The 16546-nt window shown below is 39.3% G+C and overlaps 1 protein-coding gene across 1 annotated transcript in view; it reads left to right on the forward strand.

Annotated features, from left to right (window-relative positions):
- KCNK12 (potassium two pore domain channel subfamily K member 12) overlaps positions 1-4334 on the forward strand; it is a gene marked incomplete at its 5' end in the record, with an annotated part of 61026 nt that extends 56692 nt beyond the window's left edge. Inside the window, one exon of the mRNA XM_019516308.1 lies at positions 3368-4334. Within this exon, the coding sequence (XP_019371853.1) occupies positions 3368-4263 (896 nt within the window). The remainder of the gene's footprint in view (positions 1-3367) is intronic.
- Positions 4335-16546: the final 12212 nt, after the last annotated feature.

Here is a 16546-nt window from a genome sequence, read left to right on the forward strand (position 1 = left end):
TCTAGCCTGACCCCCTGCCACAGGCAGGAATGAATGCTGGGTTCACAAGACCCCAGACGGGTGATCATCCAACCTCCTCTTGAATTTGCCCAAGGTAGGGGCGAGGACCACTTCCCTGGGAAGTTGGTTCCAGATTTTGGCCACCCTAACTGTAAAATATTGCCTTCTGATCTCTAACCTAAACCTATTCACCATCAGCTTATTACCATTGTTCCTCATCACCCCAGGTGGTGCTGGGGAGAAAAGGGCTCTAGCTATTTGCTGTTGATCTCCCCTGATGAGTTTGTAGGCAGCCACCAGGTCCCCCCTCAGCCTCCTTTTGCTGAGGCTGAACAGGTTCAGGTCTCTCAGTCTTTCCTCATAGGGCCTGTCCTGCTGCCCTCTCACCAAGTGGATGGCCCTCCTCTGAACCCTCTCCAGGATGGCCACATCTCTTTTGAAGTGCAGCGCCCAGTACTGGATGCAGTGCTCCAACTGCGGCGTGACCAGCGCCGCATAGAGGGGGAGTATCACCTCTCTGGACCGATTTGAGATGCATCTTTGGATGCATGACAGGGTCTGGCTGGCCTTGCTGGCTGCGGTCTGTCATTGGCAGCTCATGTTCATCTTGGAGTCAATAATGACTCCAAGATCCCTTTCCGTGTCTGTGCTTTCAAGGAGGGAACTCCCCAGCCTGTAGGTATGCTGTGGATTCCTTCTCCCAAGATGCAGCACCCTGCATTTATCTACATTGAACCCCATCCTATTCTCATCTGCCCACTTTTGTAGTCTGTCTAAATCTATTTGCAGCCTCTCTCTCCCTTCAAGTGTGTCCACCTCGCCCCACATCTTAGTGTCATCAGCAAACTTGGACAGCATGCTTTCTACTCCCTCGTCCAAGTCACTGATGAAGATGTTAAACAGCGCGGGCCTGAGGACTGAGCACTAGGGTACCCCACTGCTCACATCTCACCAGGTTGAATACAACCTGTCCACCGCAGGTGCATACTGTGCCCCGCGTGGATCTGCTTAGACCAACGGAAACATCAGGGGCCAGATGGTGGGGCCCCATGAGCTAGATTTAGCCCATGAGCTGTAAGTTTGACACCCCTGCTTTAAATAACTAAATAAATACACTTACCACTGTAGTATCAATATTCACAGTAGCCTAGTATTTCCTACATCATGTATAAAGGGATTCAGAAAATGACATAATGGACCCATTTTATTTAAAAAAAGAACAGGGTAATTTTGCATAAATCGTTTTGAATTTTTAATAAAAAATCTTCCTGTCTTTTTCCCTTCTCTGTGACAAATTGTTCACTTATTTGTTTCACCAGCTTCATACCCTCAAAATATTCTGTGGGTGATGAAAATCTTAAATTTTGTTAAAGTAGTAATCTAATAAATATCACATTTAGTCTGTTTTACATGGCATTTTGCAAAGGGGCAGTATAAATCAAAAACATGTTCCCAAAGTATATACTCAGTACATTAACAACATATTTAAACTCCAAAGCAATATTTTATTTTTTCTTGGTTTTCATTCTCTACAAGGAGCTTGCCAGTCTGGTAGCTTGTTTTAAATATACAGATTTCCACAATTCTTGCTGTTGCTGTAGTTTAATAGAGGTCTCTCTTATTTTTTCTATTAAAATGAAAAAATGATATGATTATATAATGTAATTCTTAACACATTCAAAATTCAAATAATGAAACAGCAAATTACATTGAATCAAAATATTTAACACAGGCAACAAAAAAGAATAGATCCAATTGAACAGTATCAGGTTGAAGATCCAGGTACAATGCTATAACAACAGTAAAGCTATACAACCGATTTACCATGAAGTAAGTTAGGGTGTAAACTTATGTCACATCAGGGTTCCATTAACTCCTATGCTCTTAATCTGTAGTAAATGCAAAGTAGCTTATACCACTTCCATTGAAGGAAACCTACCGCACCCTTACCATGATGTAGGTATGCACAGAGATAATTGCTGCAGAATTGATGACATGCTTTAAGTTCACCCTAGTTTACTTCATGATAACTGGTGCAGTCATACCCTAATAGGTTATACTTCATTTCCTATGAACAAAGACGCTGTACTGAGTCAGATCATGGATTCATCTAGCTCATGATTTGTTCAGAACAAATCACACAAACCAACTTGATCTACTCCTTTGACAACATAACTAGTTGAATAGATGAAAGGAATGAAATGGATATAGCATATTTGGACTTTAGTAAAACTTTAAATAAAGTTGTACATGAACTTCACATTAGCGAATTGGAGAAACGTGGACTATATTAAATTACTAGAATGTGGATAGTTAATTGGCTTAATAAAAAGGTAATTATAAATGGATTAATGTCACAATAGGAAGAGGTTTCAAGTTGTATTCCATAGCTTCCTCAGCAAATTTGAAGATGACATGAAACTGAAAAGGATTACAAACACACGGGAGCAGAATTCAAAAACTTAATTGGAGAGAGAACAAGATGAAGTTCAATGCCGACAAATGGCAGGTGCTACTTCTAGGAAAGAATAATAAATAATAATAAAGTACTAATATAGAATATGAGGTAACTGGCTGGGTGACAACATTGCTGAGAAAGATATTGAGGTTTTGGTGGATCGCAGATCTAATATGAGTCAGCAACACGATGCAGTAGCAAACAAAGCAAAAGCAGTTTTGGGCAGTTTTCAGGTATTTGAAAGGCTGTCATAAAGAAGAGGGAGAATGGCTTTTCTCCCTTGCTGCAAGCAGCATGACATGAAGCAATGGCTTCAAATTGCAAGGAAGTAGATTTAGATTAGTTACCGGGGAAAAAAACTTCCTTGCTGTTAGAATAGTGAGGCAGTGAAATAGACTGCCTGGGGACATTGTGGAATCTCCTCCACTGGTGGTTTTCAAGAAGAGATTGGATAAACATTGGTCAGGGAAGATGTAGGAGGAGGATTCCTGCATTTTTGCATGGGATTCAACCAGATGACCCTTGAGGTCCCTTCTGACATGGTTCTGTGATTCATTATCCTTTATCTCACAGTGGCAAAGAGCGTGGATGCTAAGAGAAAGAGCATGTATAAGGACCTATCCAGATTGATCAATCTCCTGCCCAGCTTCCTTTCAAGCTTCCAGCAGTTCTTCAGGCTTCTTTGCTCTCTCTTGGATTCTAGTCATCCTCTCCTGCATGCCCTCACACTTTGAGAAAATAGTTCACTCTTGAAGTGAGTTATAGAAAGCACTATTTCACTAGCTGGGTTAGCATGTTAGAACTCAATTGTTGAAGTAAAATGGGAAGCGGTGGGACAAGTTTCACATAGGTTATATGCTGGAATAGCCATGTCATCATTGTAACTACATTATTTCGGTGCCTTTGCAGGTTTTGGAATGACCACACCAGCAACAGTGGCTGGAAAAGTGTTCCTCATCATTTATGGTCTATTTGGGTGCGCTGGGACTATCCTTTTCTTCAACCTCTTCCTGGAGCGTATTATCTCTCTTCTGGCTTTTATCATGAAGACTTGTCGTGAAAGACAGCTGCGAAGAAGTGGTCTTCTACCTCCTAACTTCCGAAGGGGTTCAGCAATCTCTAATGTGGGCAGTCTTCCTGGCTGGAAGCCATCTGTTTATCATGTGATGCTGATTCTGGGAATTTTTGCCATCACGCTTTCCTGCTGTGCCTCAGCTATGTACACCGCAGTGGAAGGATGGAACTACATTGACTCCTTATACTATTGTTTTGTTACCTTCAGCACCATTGGCTTTGGAGACTTGGTAAGCAGTCAAAATGCTGTGTACCAAAATCAGGGATTATATAGATTTGGAAATTTTATGTTTATATTAATGGGGGTATGTTGCATATACTCTCTTTTTAATGTCATATCGATTGTAATCAAGCAAGTTTTAAATTGGGTGTTGAAAAAGTTTGGATGCAGATGTTGTTCAAAGTGCCATAAATCAAGTGCCCGCCTTGGACGACGCAACGCCATTACCCCTGGAGCCCGCTTACGCCGGCATAACCTCTCTATGGAAACTGACGGACAGTACGATAGTGACACAGAGGGGAGGAGGCTTTCTGGTGAAATGATCTCGATGAGGGAGCTCACAGCTTCCAACAAAGTTTCCCTGGCCATTTTGCAAAAGCAGTTGTCAGAGACGGCCAATGGCTATCCTCGAAATGTCTGTATCAACACCAGACAAAATGGCTTCTCTGCAGGAGTGGGTGCTCTCGCCATCATGAACAATAGATTGGCAGAAACAAGTGATTCTAGGTAGAGCTTTTGAAATTCTCTTCTATGAGAAAATGACACTTTCTTATTCTTTATTTAATAAAAATAAAAAGGTGATTGGGCTACAGTTATTGAAGGCAATTTTATCAAAGTTCTGAGTTTAGAGATAGGCCTGCCGTTTGTTTGGAGTTTGTTTTTTTTAAGTTGTCTCTGGGGTGCAATGCTATCTATACCCTACTATTTTATTCTTCACATGGCTGATGTGGAGAATGACATCCTCTAGCACTTGACAGATTTGGAAGAGTGATCTGCCTCATTAAGACAGTGTCCCTGTCGAGGGGCTTTCCTTCATTGTAAAAAATAGCCAGAAGCAAAACTCTGGATCAAAATGCCACCAAACTGTGGGATAGTTCAGATCTGGACTCAGACTTGACAGAGATGGGACAAACTAACATCCCATCATTGAATAACCCTGTGCCCACACTTTGCTGAAGTTTGGGTCTAGACCTGAACTTTTGTACCTTGTATTCCCCAATAATTTATTATAAACCAGTCCTGTACAGAGCACACAAGTATGTGACAGCAGATAGACCGGGTTTGTACCATGCTCCTACTGAAGTCAAAGAAAGGAATCCTGTTGATGTTAGTGGTGTACGGCCAAACCCAATAAATTCACACAGCTATGACTGAATTTTTCAGCACATTTTTCATATTCTTGTCTGGAGCACTACCCAATAACTGACTTTAAGAAGTTACATCGCAAGCGGTTACAACTACCAACACTGTATATGTAATACTATTCCTAGCTGTTTAGAGCAACTGAACAGCCAAGGGACACATGCATCACTTCACCTTCATTGCTGACCTCATTTCATATAAAAGCAGCCAACAGTTCCTTCAAATATTTCCATCTTCTAGAACATACATAGTCATCATAGCTATCTTTTATTTCGTTACCAGTGGCACAATTTGCTGCTTTCATATGAAAATAAATTATTACATTAAAGTAGGCTTCCCCCCACCCCAAATTTTACACCTGTTCATGCTACAAGTATACATTTCTTACTTTAGAATATTATTGAATGTAGTTTCATGGAGCTATACCTATATTTCCTTTGCAGTTCTTTGTGGTTCTGTAACATTAAATTTGCTTTGAAAAATCTCAAAGATAAGCTTAGGTGAAATAGTGGCTTTTTACTGGAGACCATCTGGAAGGTAACTTGCTCTAAGATTTTGCATGTAAATTATAGATTGGCCTAGGTCTGCTGTAACTGTTATCTTGTATTCAGCTAGTCTTAATCTAAAAAGCCCACAAACCCTAGGGCACCTTCTGATAAACCGGGTCTGAATTTCTTATTTGAATTGGAAAAACTGAACTAAGAGGAGTTTTGTGCAGTTTCTTTGAGCAACATTTCAAAGCACTAGTTTATATATATGTATTCTCTTTTGTATGGGTCTAAAGCTAAAGGCTTCCAGGGATTTCAGTGGGCTGTGGATTAGGCTGTATTGCTCTAGCACACAAATGAGTATATAAGTGCTTAGCGAATAGCAAGCTAAGAAGCCACCATTTGAAAAACAACACAGATCAATATTACTTATTGGAAACCACTCAGGTACATATTAAGCAGGATTACAGTTAAAGCATTGATTGGTGAATAAGCAGGGAAAAAAGATGGGAAAAGGTTTACACTAAGATAGTTGGAATTGTTGAAAATATGTTCATGAAATTTAGCACAGACTTTTTTTTTCATTTTGCATGGGTTTTGGTCCTTATTTTGCTTTCTTTTGAGGTCTACAAAATGTTTTGAAATCTAGTTTGTAAAATCCACTTCTGACTTGAAACTTTGAGGTTTTTGCACTTGAAATGTCTAGCCAATGTATAACAGCAAACATATTTGTCAATGTTACTGAAGAGAAAAGAGAAGATACTATAGAACGATATGCTGAAATGTCATTCATCTATATAAAACATGTTATAAGCACGTGGATCTGTTGGGATTGAACTCAGGGTTGTAAGCATTCTGACTGTGACTCTGAAAGGGCCATGGGGGGTCTGTACAAGTTCTGATCCTGCCAGTTGGGGAGAAATTGTCCCAGTGAAGAAAGCAAATTTGAGACTGAGTGGGGTTAGATGAATAAAACAGCTGATAAATCAGCCAGATTAGCATCAGGAACACTTTCCCATATCTCTTCAGTATACCCAAAACATTAATGAGTTTTATCACCATGAATACTCTCACTACCAGTGGAATAAAATAAAAACATATGTATTTCTTAGAATTAATATAGCCCAAATGCCTGCAGAAGCATGCCCTAAGTTAGCTTCTCATAGCAAAAGTATGTGAGAAGTAAGGATGAATTACAAAGTTACTTTTACATGAGCAAATTAAATATAAAAGTGAACTGTACACATGGTTTGAAAGCTCAACTCTCTACATAATTCAAGTGATAGGAGAAACCAATTGAAGTTCTGACTTTGATGTTTGGCCAGATTAGCTAAAATTCTGGAGAACCACAGCAGCTCATATATCCAAATACAATCATCCTTCAGCCTTTCCTGGTGTTTTCTTCTTGTGGAAAAGGATACTGGCTACTTGTGGAAAAGGATACTGGCTACTGTCTTCACTCCCTCTGGTATATTTGGTAAATGGACTGCTATCTTCAGACATTGCAGGAGAAGAGCCACTGACTTGTCTAGAGAGGAAGGAGGGAAATAACTGGTCTTTTCCCCACATAAACCAGCACGGAGAACCAAATACTATTTTCTGACTGACTGGGTACATCTACATGTGCAATTAGTGCATGTGAATAAACTCCAGAGCTTGTTGCTCCAGAGTTTATTGCTCCTGGGTGCACCATTTGAACATGCACATGGCAGCAAATAACTACAGAGCAATTAGCTCTGGAGTTTATTCATGTAAAACACAAGGAGCCTGTTCAGAGCAGCCCCAGCTGGCAGGGGGCCACGCAGTCAGCCTGCCAACCCAGAGCTGCTCTGACGAGGCTAAGTGTGGTGTGGAGGGCCAGTCAGTCAGCATCTACATGTGCACTGCTGTGCATGAAAACACTCTGCAGCCCTAATAGGGACTTTATTGAAACTTTATTAGTTTCATGCCCTCTAATAGGGGCACACATATAGATGCTGAGATGTTTACTGCACAGTTAATTAGTCAACTGCACAATAAATGTCTTTTGTAGGTGCATCCACTCAGCCAAGTTTGGGTCATGTATACCACTAGTTTATTAGCATCCAAGGGGAATGAGTAGAGGCTTTACTCTTCTACTTGTGTTAAATTAAGATGTGTATGTTGTGACACAAGTGGCTTATGCCTGGTCCATGTAACAAGTGCATCTGCCCAGAGCTCCTTTTATAGTAAAAACTTGAATTACTGATTGAGTGCTTTTCCACACATGAATAATTCTGCTGAGCTCAGTCATTTATTAAAGTGTTTTCAAGTTTGGGCCACAGTGTGCCTATTTCTAGCAGTAATCACAGTCTCATAAGCAACGTCTATTCATGTAACAGAAGGTACATACATACAACTGGAGGAGATTAGAGCAGCATACCCCATTTCAAAAGACTTTAAATGGAGGTACAGAACTTCCATTATGAAGTGTTTGAAATATACATCTGAAATATACATGAATTTGGCTGGTTTCTTAGCAGCTAACACGACAACTATTTGTCACCTATTTGCAGTTTTCAATATTAGCAGAGTGGATCAGCAAAGACCATGGTCAGTAAGCACTAAATTGCTTCACCTTGGATTATGTGATATTGCATTATTTACCTCCTGCTATTTTGGCTTTTAACAAATAGATGTCCTGTCTGACCCACTATAATGTGGCATGAGATAACATAACCTTGGCTCCCCTTAGACCAAGCCAGGCAGAAAATAAAAGCAGCTGAAGCCCATTCTAAAAGCCATTCAAAATAATTTTAGTTGTAGCTGGGAATTATTTGACCAAGAACATTCATTATACATTCTCTGTTCATAGGCACAGTCACCACTCATAGGGTTTGACTGGTTCTTGCATAGCTCAAAAGCTAAATATTGCAAGTTATTTTTTCCAGTGGTAGTGGAATTGTTTCCGTAACAGCCATATGATTTACAGAATGTATATGGTGTGGAATAACTACGCTCACTTTGTTCTCAGCAATATTCTGTAAACTATTTTTTCTCTTGAACATTTTATATGAAGTTTTTGGGCATACATCTCCTCTAATTCATCTGTGTTTTCTACAGGTGAAAGTGAGAGTATAAGTGGGCCTATTGCCTCTAAATTCTTGCTCAACTCATTACTGAAAGAAGAGCCTAGAGGAAAACTGTGTGTTTGTTGTCAAAAACACTGAACGCCCTGCAGTCAAGACATGTGTTATATACTTGATATAAGTCTGAGCATTTGCTTTGAGTGAAATTGCAATCAGTATATTCCTGCATACAATCTGCCTGGAAATGGAGAGAAAGTTCTCACATCCATTTGCTTTTTAGCTTCTTAATTACAATATTTTTCAGGAAATGATTGGCCTTCTATGGCATATTCGCAAACTACACATACCCATAATTTGCATTCTGTGGGTTCCAAATGTATAGTAAATCATATGGCACTACTTCACTTCACTAACTGAATGATTTATGTAACTAACCAACACAACACAAACTGTGAGTGTTATAATACAATATACAGTTCATGCTGTGTTACATAATTCATCTAATTAGAGTATAGAAGCGATACCAAAGGAGTTTCTCAAGTAATCCATAGTGAATTACAAACTGCAAATTTTGCAGTATTATGCAATTATGTTAATACTCGCAACATTTTAAATTAAATTTTGCTTCTTTGAGTAGTCTTGCTAAGAAGACAGCAACAGTTCAAAGTTTGTGGAAGTGTTCAAACAAGAATAGGTAGGGTGACCACACATCCTGATTTGGCTGGGCCACTTCTGGATTCTGACAATCCTGGGTAGTTGGTCAAAAGTCCTGGGCTAGAGTCCATCAGGGAGGTGGAGCAGCATGCTGCACCTGGCAGGTGCCCGGGCAGGCACCGCTGGTGCTGTATGGGAGCAAGACAGGCAAACTGGAGCAGGTACCACCCCACACACGTGACACATACTTGCTCCTGCACAGCACCACTGGATCCTGCCTGGCATACCATGCCACTCTGCCTCCCCACCAAACTCCAGCCCGGGACTTTTGACCAAGCATCCAGGACCAGGCGATAGAATCCAGAAGTGTCCTGGCCAAACTAGGACATACTGTCACCCTATGAATAGGTCACTTGAAGGAACAGTTACATACTAACAATAATCAGTGGGTTTTTTTATGCATCATAAATACATTGTATGGGACCTATGCTGAGGAACTTCTCCAAATTCCAGACTGTAGTTTTATATTTCAAAATATATATCCTTTTCTGCTATATATTTGCATTCTACCCTTTCACTGCAAAATACTTTAAGGCCAGGTGAATGAGTGGATTGTTTTTTGCATGAGTGTTATACAGCAATATAGTCTAGTTTCAAAGTAACCTCAGAATGGTCAGCTGCATGACGCCAAAACATGACATTTTTTTAGCTGAAGGAGGAGTTAAGCCTTGCACTGTATGAACCGCAATTGTGTCAAATCATAACAATTATACCATACTGCCACACCTTCCCAAGCAAAGGGAAGATACAAGATACAAGTATACAGGAGTTATCTACTATTTTCACAATTTAGCATAAGGAACTAGATGAAGAAGAATGTCAAGGGGATAATTGTATCAAGAAAAGGGTCTTCATCATCTACCTAATTCCACAGGTATTAGTGTCCAAGGGGCCCAAGTAGGTACACCTGCATATTTCAAATACTTGTTTTGCTATCTATATTGCTGTAACTTCATAATAGAATTGCACCTCAAAAAAGAACAAAGCACGTTCCATCTTGGGGAGCCAACCAGATGTACTAGGAGATCTTAATTCTTGAATTGTTTTCCTTGTAATAATCATAGAATCATAGAAAATTAGGATTGGTAGGGACTTCAGGGGATCATCTATTTCAGCCCTCTGCTCAAAGCAGGACCATCTCCAACTAGATCATCCCAGCCAAGGTTCTGCCTACCCGCATTGCATATTAAAAACCTGTAAGGATGGAGATTCCACAACTTCTCTGGGTAGCCTGTTCCAGTTCTTCATTATCTTCCTAGTGAGAAATTTTTTCCTAATATCCCTGCTGCAACTTGAGCCCATTGTTCCTTGTTTGTTCATTTGCCATCACCGAGAACAGTCTAGCTCCATCCTCTTTGTACCTTCATGTAGTTGAAGGTTGCAATTAAATCCCCCCTCAATCTTCTCTTCTCTAAACTAAATAAGCCCAGTTCCCTCAGCTTCTCTTCAGAAGTCATGTGCCCCAGCCCCTGAACCATTTTTGTTGACCTCTGCTGGGCTCTCTCCAATTTGCCCACATCCTTTCTGTAGTGGGGGCCCAAAAGTGGACACCATACACCAGATATAGCCTCACCAGTGCCAAATAGAGGGGAATAATTACTTCCCTCAATCTGTGTCATAATAGTATGAGAAAGTATCAAAGCATATGCTCCACTGTATGTCATTATAGCATTCATGTTGTATGCTATTTGGAGGAAATTATTTAGAAGGATATGGAACTGTATTTGTTACATAAGAGGTAGACAAAATAAGAATTTGATCCTACTAAACCTTACCACTGGGAGCATTACTCTTGTGAGTAGCCCCAAGTCTCCTTCTGTTCAGTACAGTCTGGTATTAAGGATTGCAGGGTTGGGCCCTAAACCAGTGAAGGATACATAGTGCACCTAAGAAATACAGGAAAACTTACACGGGTACTTTTTTCCCCACAACTTGTAAGATGAATTATTAAATCTGAGAGTCCATCAAAATAAGCATTTCCATCACAATATATGCTGTATGACTTGGAGATAATCACTAATATTTCAAACAATATACCAGAACTATTTAAATAGCAAATATTTCATTGACCGCTACAGTCTCCCAGTTTCTGCATTACAGCATCAAATTTATTCTTTACAAACAGAATATGTTGAGGTATTTTTTGAATACTGTAACATGCATAGATTCAAAGCAATACAGTACTTCTATTTTAATCTTACTATACATTTTAGTGTTGAAAAGCACAACATTTGAAATATGTCAGAAATGTATCAAGGCAATTCTGATTTAGAGTGCTAACCCTTGAAAAACTTCTTTTCCCTGTACGGTACTTGTATTTTGTTCAGTAGAATACCCTTGCTCGTTTACATACCTAGAGCAATGAAAAGCACTAAAAATATAGTTTATTAAATATATCCCCATTTACAAAGTCTTGAACGTTTTAACAATGACGTGCAGCAGCTTTACCGTTGTTTATTCTTAAAGGGACACTGTCAGGTGAAAAACTATTAACCTCAGACCGCATCATCCTCCTAACATCAAAAGGATGTTATGAACTTAATATCATTTTGTCTATGTTTCTACTTGCTTTCTTTTTGCATTTCGCTCAAGGGGGACAGTGGCAATAGAAGAGCTATTTGTTTCTAGTCAGACTTATTGTCTAATTTGTACACATAGACAAGCTATACAGTGTTAGGGCTGTGCAGTGCTGTAGCAATGTGCCCAGGGACCCAGGGCACAGCGGGCTACCACCACAACCATGGAGCTGCCAGCAGCAGCTGTTGTTGTTCACCCCTCCTCCCTGCAAGTCAGCACCCAGTGTAGTTGCCCCAGTCTCCCTGCCCTAGTTATGCGACTGCAGCTGTATACCAGCCAAGGAATTTTTGTGAACATATTTAAACTAAAAATAACATCAAAAAACCTTTTACCCTTAACATTTTGCATTGAAAATTTGGGGATTGAACAGAATCACAGCATCCCTTTAATGTGCCCATTGGAATGGGTCTTTAATGTGCCCTCCTGAGTCTTTAAGAGGAGGCTTGATGTCTACCTGGCTATGGTCATTTGAGCCTGGTTTTCTCTCCTGCCCAGGGCAGGGGGTCGGACCTCATGATCTACAAGATCTACAAGTTCCCTTCCGACCCTACTTCTATGAATCTATGTATTCATTCATATGACTACAAGCAATAGCACTCCCTCCCTGGCACTAAACCGATGTATGAATGCTAAGGAGACTTATTTATGGAGATGGTAACCAAACAGCACATAATTCTTGTTGCTTTGCATAACATTTTATCTACCCGAATACACTTATAAAATCATGTTAATCCCACCTGTAGAGTTTCTAAATTACACATTTGTTTTATAAGTAGCATTTCTACAAGAAAGTGAGATTGGGACTGCTCAAATTAATGGTTAATACTGTAAAATTATCTTCAGCTGTTTGAAGCCCATGTTTCAGAAAAACAAAACAACCCAGAATATTTTTGCCCTATGCTGACTGTAAACTCTTACTCATGCAAGCAGTCTTTATGAAGGCCAGCAGCCTTTTAGAGTTTCCTTGGAACAACTGGCAGAGAGACTAATGGTTTCAGGATCAGAACTAATTTCTCTCATATACTGACAAATCTGATGTTTGGCAGCATGGCTCCGTAGCTTGGGAAGTAGACTAGAGCTTATATTATATCTAAAAATAAAAAAGCACTGCATATTTCACACTCCATTCCATGATGCTTATTGCTGTTTCTGGACTTCAATTGATTCATATGGCTTTTGGTTCACTTGGCCTGTCCTCCTGAAGTATCTTATATTATAAGACTTGCTGTTTGAAATGTTTCTAAAAAACAATAGCTGGTGCTTATTAATTTTAAATTTAACCTCTGATTCAGGAAAGCACTATATCTGTGATTGCTACTAACACTTGCTTAGGTTTTCATTATTTTTTCATGCGATGAAAGCAGATGTTAAGGTTATAGGAATCATAAATAACCAAGTCCATTTCTGACTAAGAAGAAAACACATGTTCTACTGTCTCACAACAAAAGGCACAATAATAGATATATTTTCTGGTTATAGCAACAGATTATTTTGGCCAAAACCTCAAGTGCATGATGCAAACAGCATTGCGTACACACAAATGTCTAAAGTCCAGACCTACTCTGTGCCAAACCAAGCCTAAATTCTGAGGCAAGGCCCTTGTTTTCTGTGGCACTGAGGCAGCAAGGACTTAAATTTTCTTCATCTATAAAAAATGAATACATAATTGTGTCAACGTGCTTTGGTCTGGGCAAGGATTACTATGGGACTGGGAAGTTTTGAGTTTCCTTGATCCTGGAGCCATTACAGCTCCCCGGCATAAAACAGAATAACCTCAAGTTTGCTCTAATTTGTAACTAGTAGTCCTGAGCCTACAAGGACTATTTTTGCAACTGAAGATCAACTAGATGGATTGGCACTATGGAAAAGGTTTCCTATTCTGCTCTGCCCCCTTTGGAAGCATGGCAGTGGAGGGGAGGTAGTACAGGAACCATTACTGAAGCTATCTACCATCCCTGGAATCTACCACATCCATTACTTTGCAAGCCAATAGGCTGGAACAGTTCAGCTGCAATACACTTATAAATCAACTTCTTAGTGGACTTCACAATGACCTCTATATTGTATATAGATTCTAATTATTTGGAAAGTGCTTGACTATATATAACCATCATACAGAATTACTTGATTTTCAAGTTTCCTCACATACCCTTGAGTGACTATATTTAATGCCTGTCCTACAACAGCCTTGCTCTTTCTAGCCATGGTCTGTCCTGATAAAGGCCTGCCAAGCGCCCAGTGGTATCTCTCTCAATATTTTTGCAAAAATCATGAAATGGTGACAACTCCATATACATTTTCTGGTCAATACCAGCCAGGTGCTCTGTTAACATCAAGAGAGAGTCCAGCTCAAAAGGTTGAAGATGGAGTTTTTGGAGCAAAGAACTCAAGGATCAGATCCCATTCGGGCAATGCCCATGAGGAGGCCAATGCCACCATGGAATTGACACAGTGTGAGAAGGAATAGTTTGTACAGTTCTCACACTGAAAGTGAGTTTACTATTATAATGGTGTGTGTCTCAGAGAAAGAGGGAAGAATGTATATTACCGCATGCTTTACTATGAGAAGCTGTTTTACAGGTGTATGTAAGTATTATGATTAACTGAACATCACCATGTGAGAGAAGGCTTTCAAACAATCACAATTCAGACAAAAAAAACCGAGTAATTACCCTCTTAGAAATGACACTGACATATCTATTGGCATCATGTATTTAATTCTTTCTCGCCCTTCCCACACAGGCTCTAAAAGCCTTTCACTTGCGCTTTGTCCCTGATGGATTGTCCAACATCTCTTCCAACTATACAGTTGGTTCAATAAAAAAACCTCCAAAAAAAGCATTTGCCTCTTTCACTTTCACTTATTAGCCATATTCTCAAATAGCTGTTCACCATGTAAGTCAGCATGTAAAAAAGCCATTCTCAGCACTATAAACCCTTCTCATGCTTCTCTGAGGCTATTTGCTTGGTTCTTCTATACTGGAAAGAATTTTATCATCATAAGCCCTCCCCTGAACAACATTTTTCTCCAAATCACATAACTGGAAAGCCTACAAAGGAAATAGAAGTCTCTCGTAACACATATAGCATTACTATATATCTTTAAATTGCAGTTCATGCATACTTTAGTTAAGTCAGGAAAAACAGCAAGTAGCAAAAGAATATAACTGCCTGGAGGGCTGGTGCTGAAGATATTAAGCTTCTTTTTCAGAATCTGGACCCTGGTTTTTGCTAAACCAAACTTTGTGTAGCTTGAAAAAGTGAATGAATTTGCTCTTCCATGAAGCTGCCAACTGAAGTGTGATGGTTTGATTTTATATATTCTTAAAGAAATCAGTATGACCTTCAGGTCACATGATTAAGTAAATGTAGCTAATGGGTTATAAGAATAGATTCTTCTCTCAAATACAGTGGTTTGAATCTGAAGTAATTTTGTTGAACTCAGAATATACTTAATATGGTAATGAAGGAGGCTTAATTGTCTTCAAAGGCTTATTAGAAGTCAAAAGCAGCTGTGAGAATTCTTGAGCACATCTTCAATTGCATTTACTGTGTCAGGAGGTGAAGAGATATAAATTCCCATAGATCATTGATTAGCAGGTGTACGTTTTTATCCTCTTTCAGCATTCCTAGCAAAACATTAAACTAAAATACATTTCAAGACTGAAAACTATTTAATCAAGTGACAATTTTTTTTAAATAATTTAATTCTGGGTTGATGGGAAGTTTGCTTCTAGCATGTACAATTAGATGTAAATGCTTACAACAGTAAAGAATATTTTTGATGCCAACTCAGGAGTTTTTCCACTGTAAAACCTTTGAATGAAGAGGATTAAAAGCCATATACTAAGCTAGTGAAATGGGAATCACATTTCTACAGATATATACAGGTTGCAAACATCAACAGATGGATATTTTGTGTTATGTACCCCTTTGATAAGAGTAGTACTCCTAGGGCATGTCTACATACACCACACCAAGAAGTGCTACAGTGAAGTATAGTGCACCTACTCATTTTCTGTTACAAACTGAAAAATTGTAATGAAGTTGCTTTTAGTGCACACCCAGGATATACTCAGCGCTACTCCCAAGCCCTCAGTCTTGGGCATGCCCATCTGTGCTAGACAGTTCTAAAGCCAGCAATGTCACCTATTTTTGACATATAGCATGCACAGAGCTAGAGTAAATTGACAGGGTACACTTCACAGCAGCACCCCCAGTTGTGGCATTGAAGTGGTGCAGACATACCCTTCCTGATCTAGGAAGCAGAAAGAGAGACTAACAACAGCTACATTGTAAATGGATGGAAAGATATTCGTGAAATAATATTACTTGATAATGACAGCTAATTAATAGCTAACAATTAAGATACTGAAACCTGCTAATTGTACTTAATTTACATTCTTATGTATTTTTAATGACATGATGTACAACCAACAATGAATTCTGTGTACCTGAAAGGATATCAAACTCCAAATGGCATTTGGATTGCTGTGATTAAGATATTTCAAAGACTTTTGAAATAAATAGAAAAATGCGGTTGGATTGCATGCAGTGTTTGTTTTTTTCTGCTTTATATCATAGCGTGACCAAGAGTAGATAAGACTGTCATCCCTTAAAGGTGGATAAGACTGCAAAATACTGTTTCAATTTTGTGTCACTCAGGGGATAGCCTTGGTAAGTAAAGAGGCAAAAATGAAATTTATGACATGCACCTCCCTTAATGAGAACAAATAATAATCCATTAGAGACAACAGGATATCAGTGCTACACAAGAAATGGATTTCTGAGAAACTGCTGGTATTAATAAGACCCGAGCAACTCT

Source organism: Gavialis gangeticus, unplaced genomic scaffold (assembly GCF_001723915.1).
Source record: "Gavialis gangeticus isolate Ggan-Ray unplaced genomic scaffold, GavGan_comp1, whole genome shotgun sequence".
NCBI classification, from domain to species: Eukaryota; Metazoa; Chordata; order Crocodylia; family Gavialidae; genus Gavialis; species Gavialis gangeticus.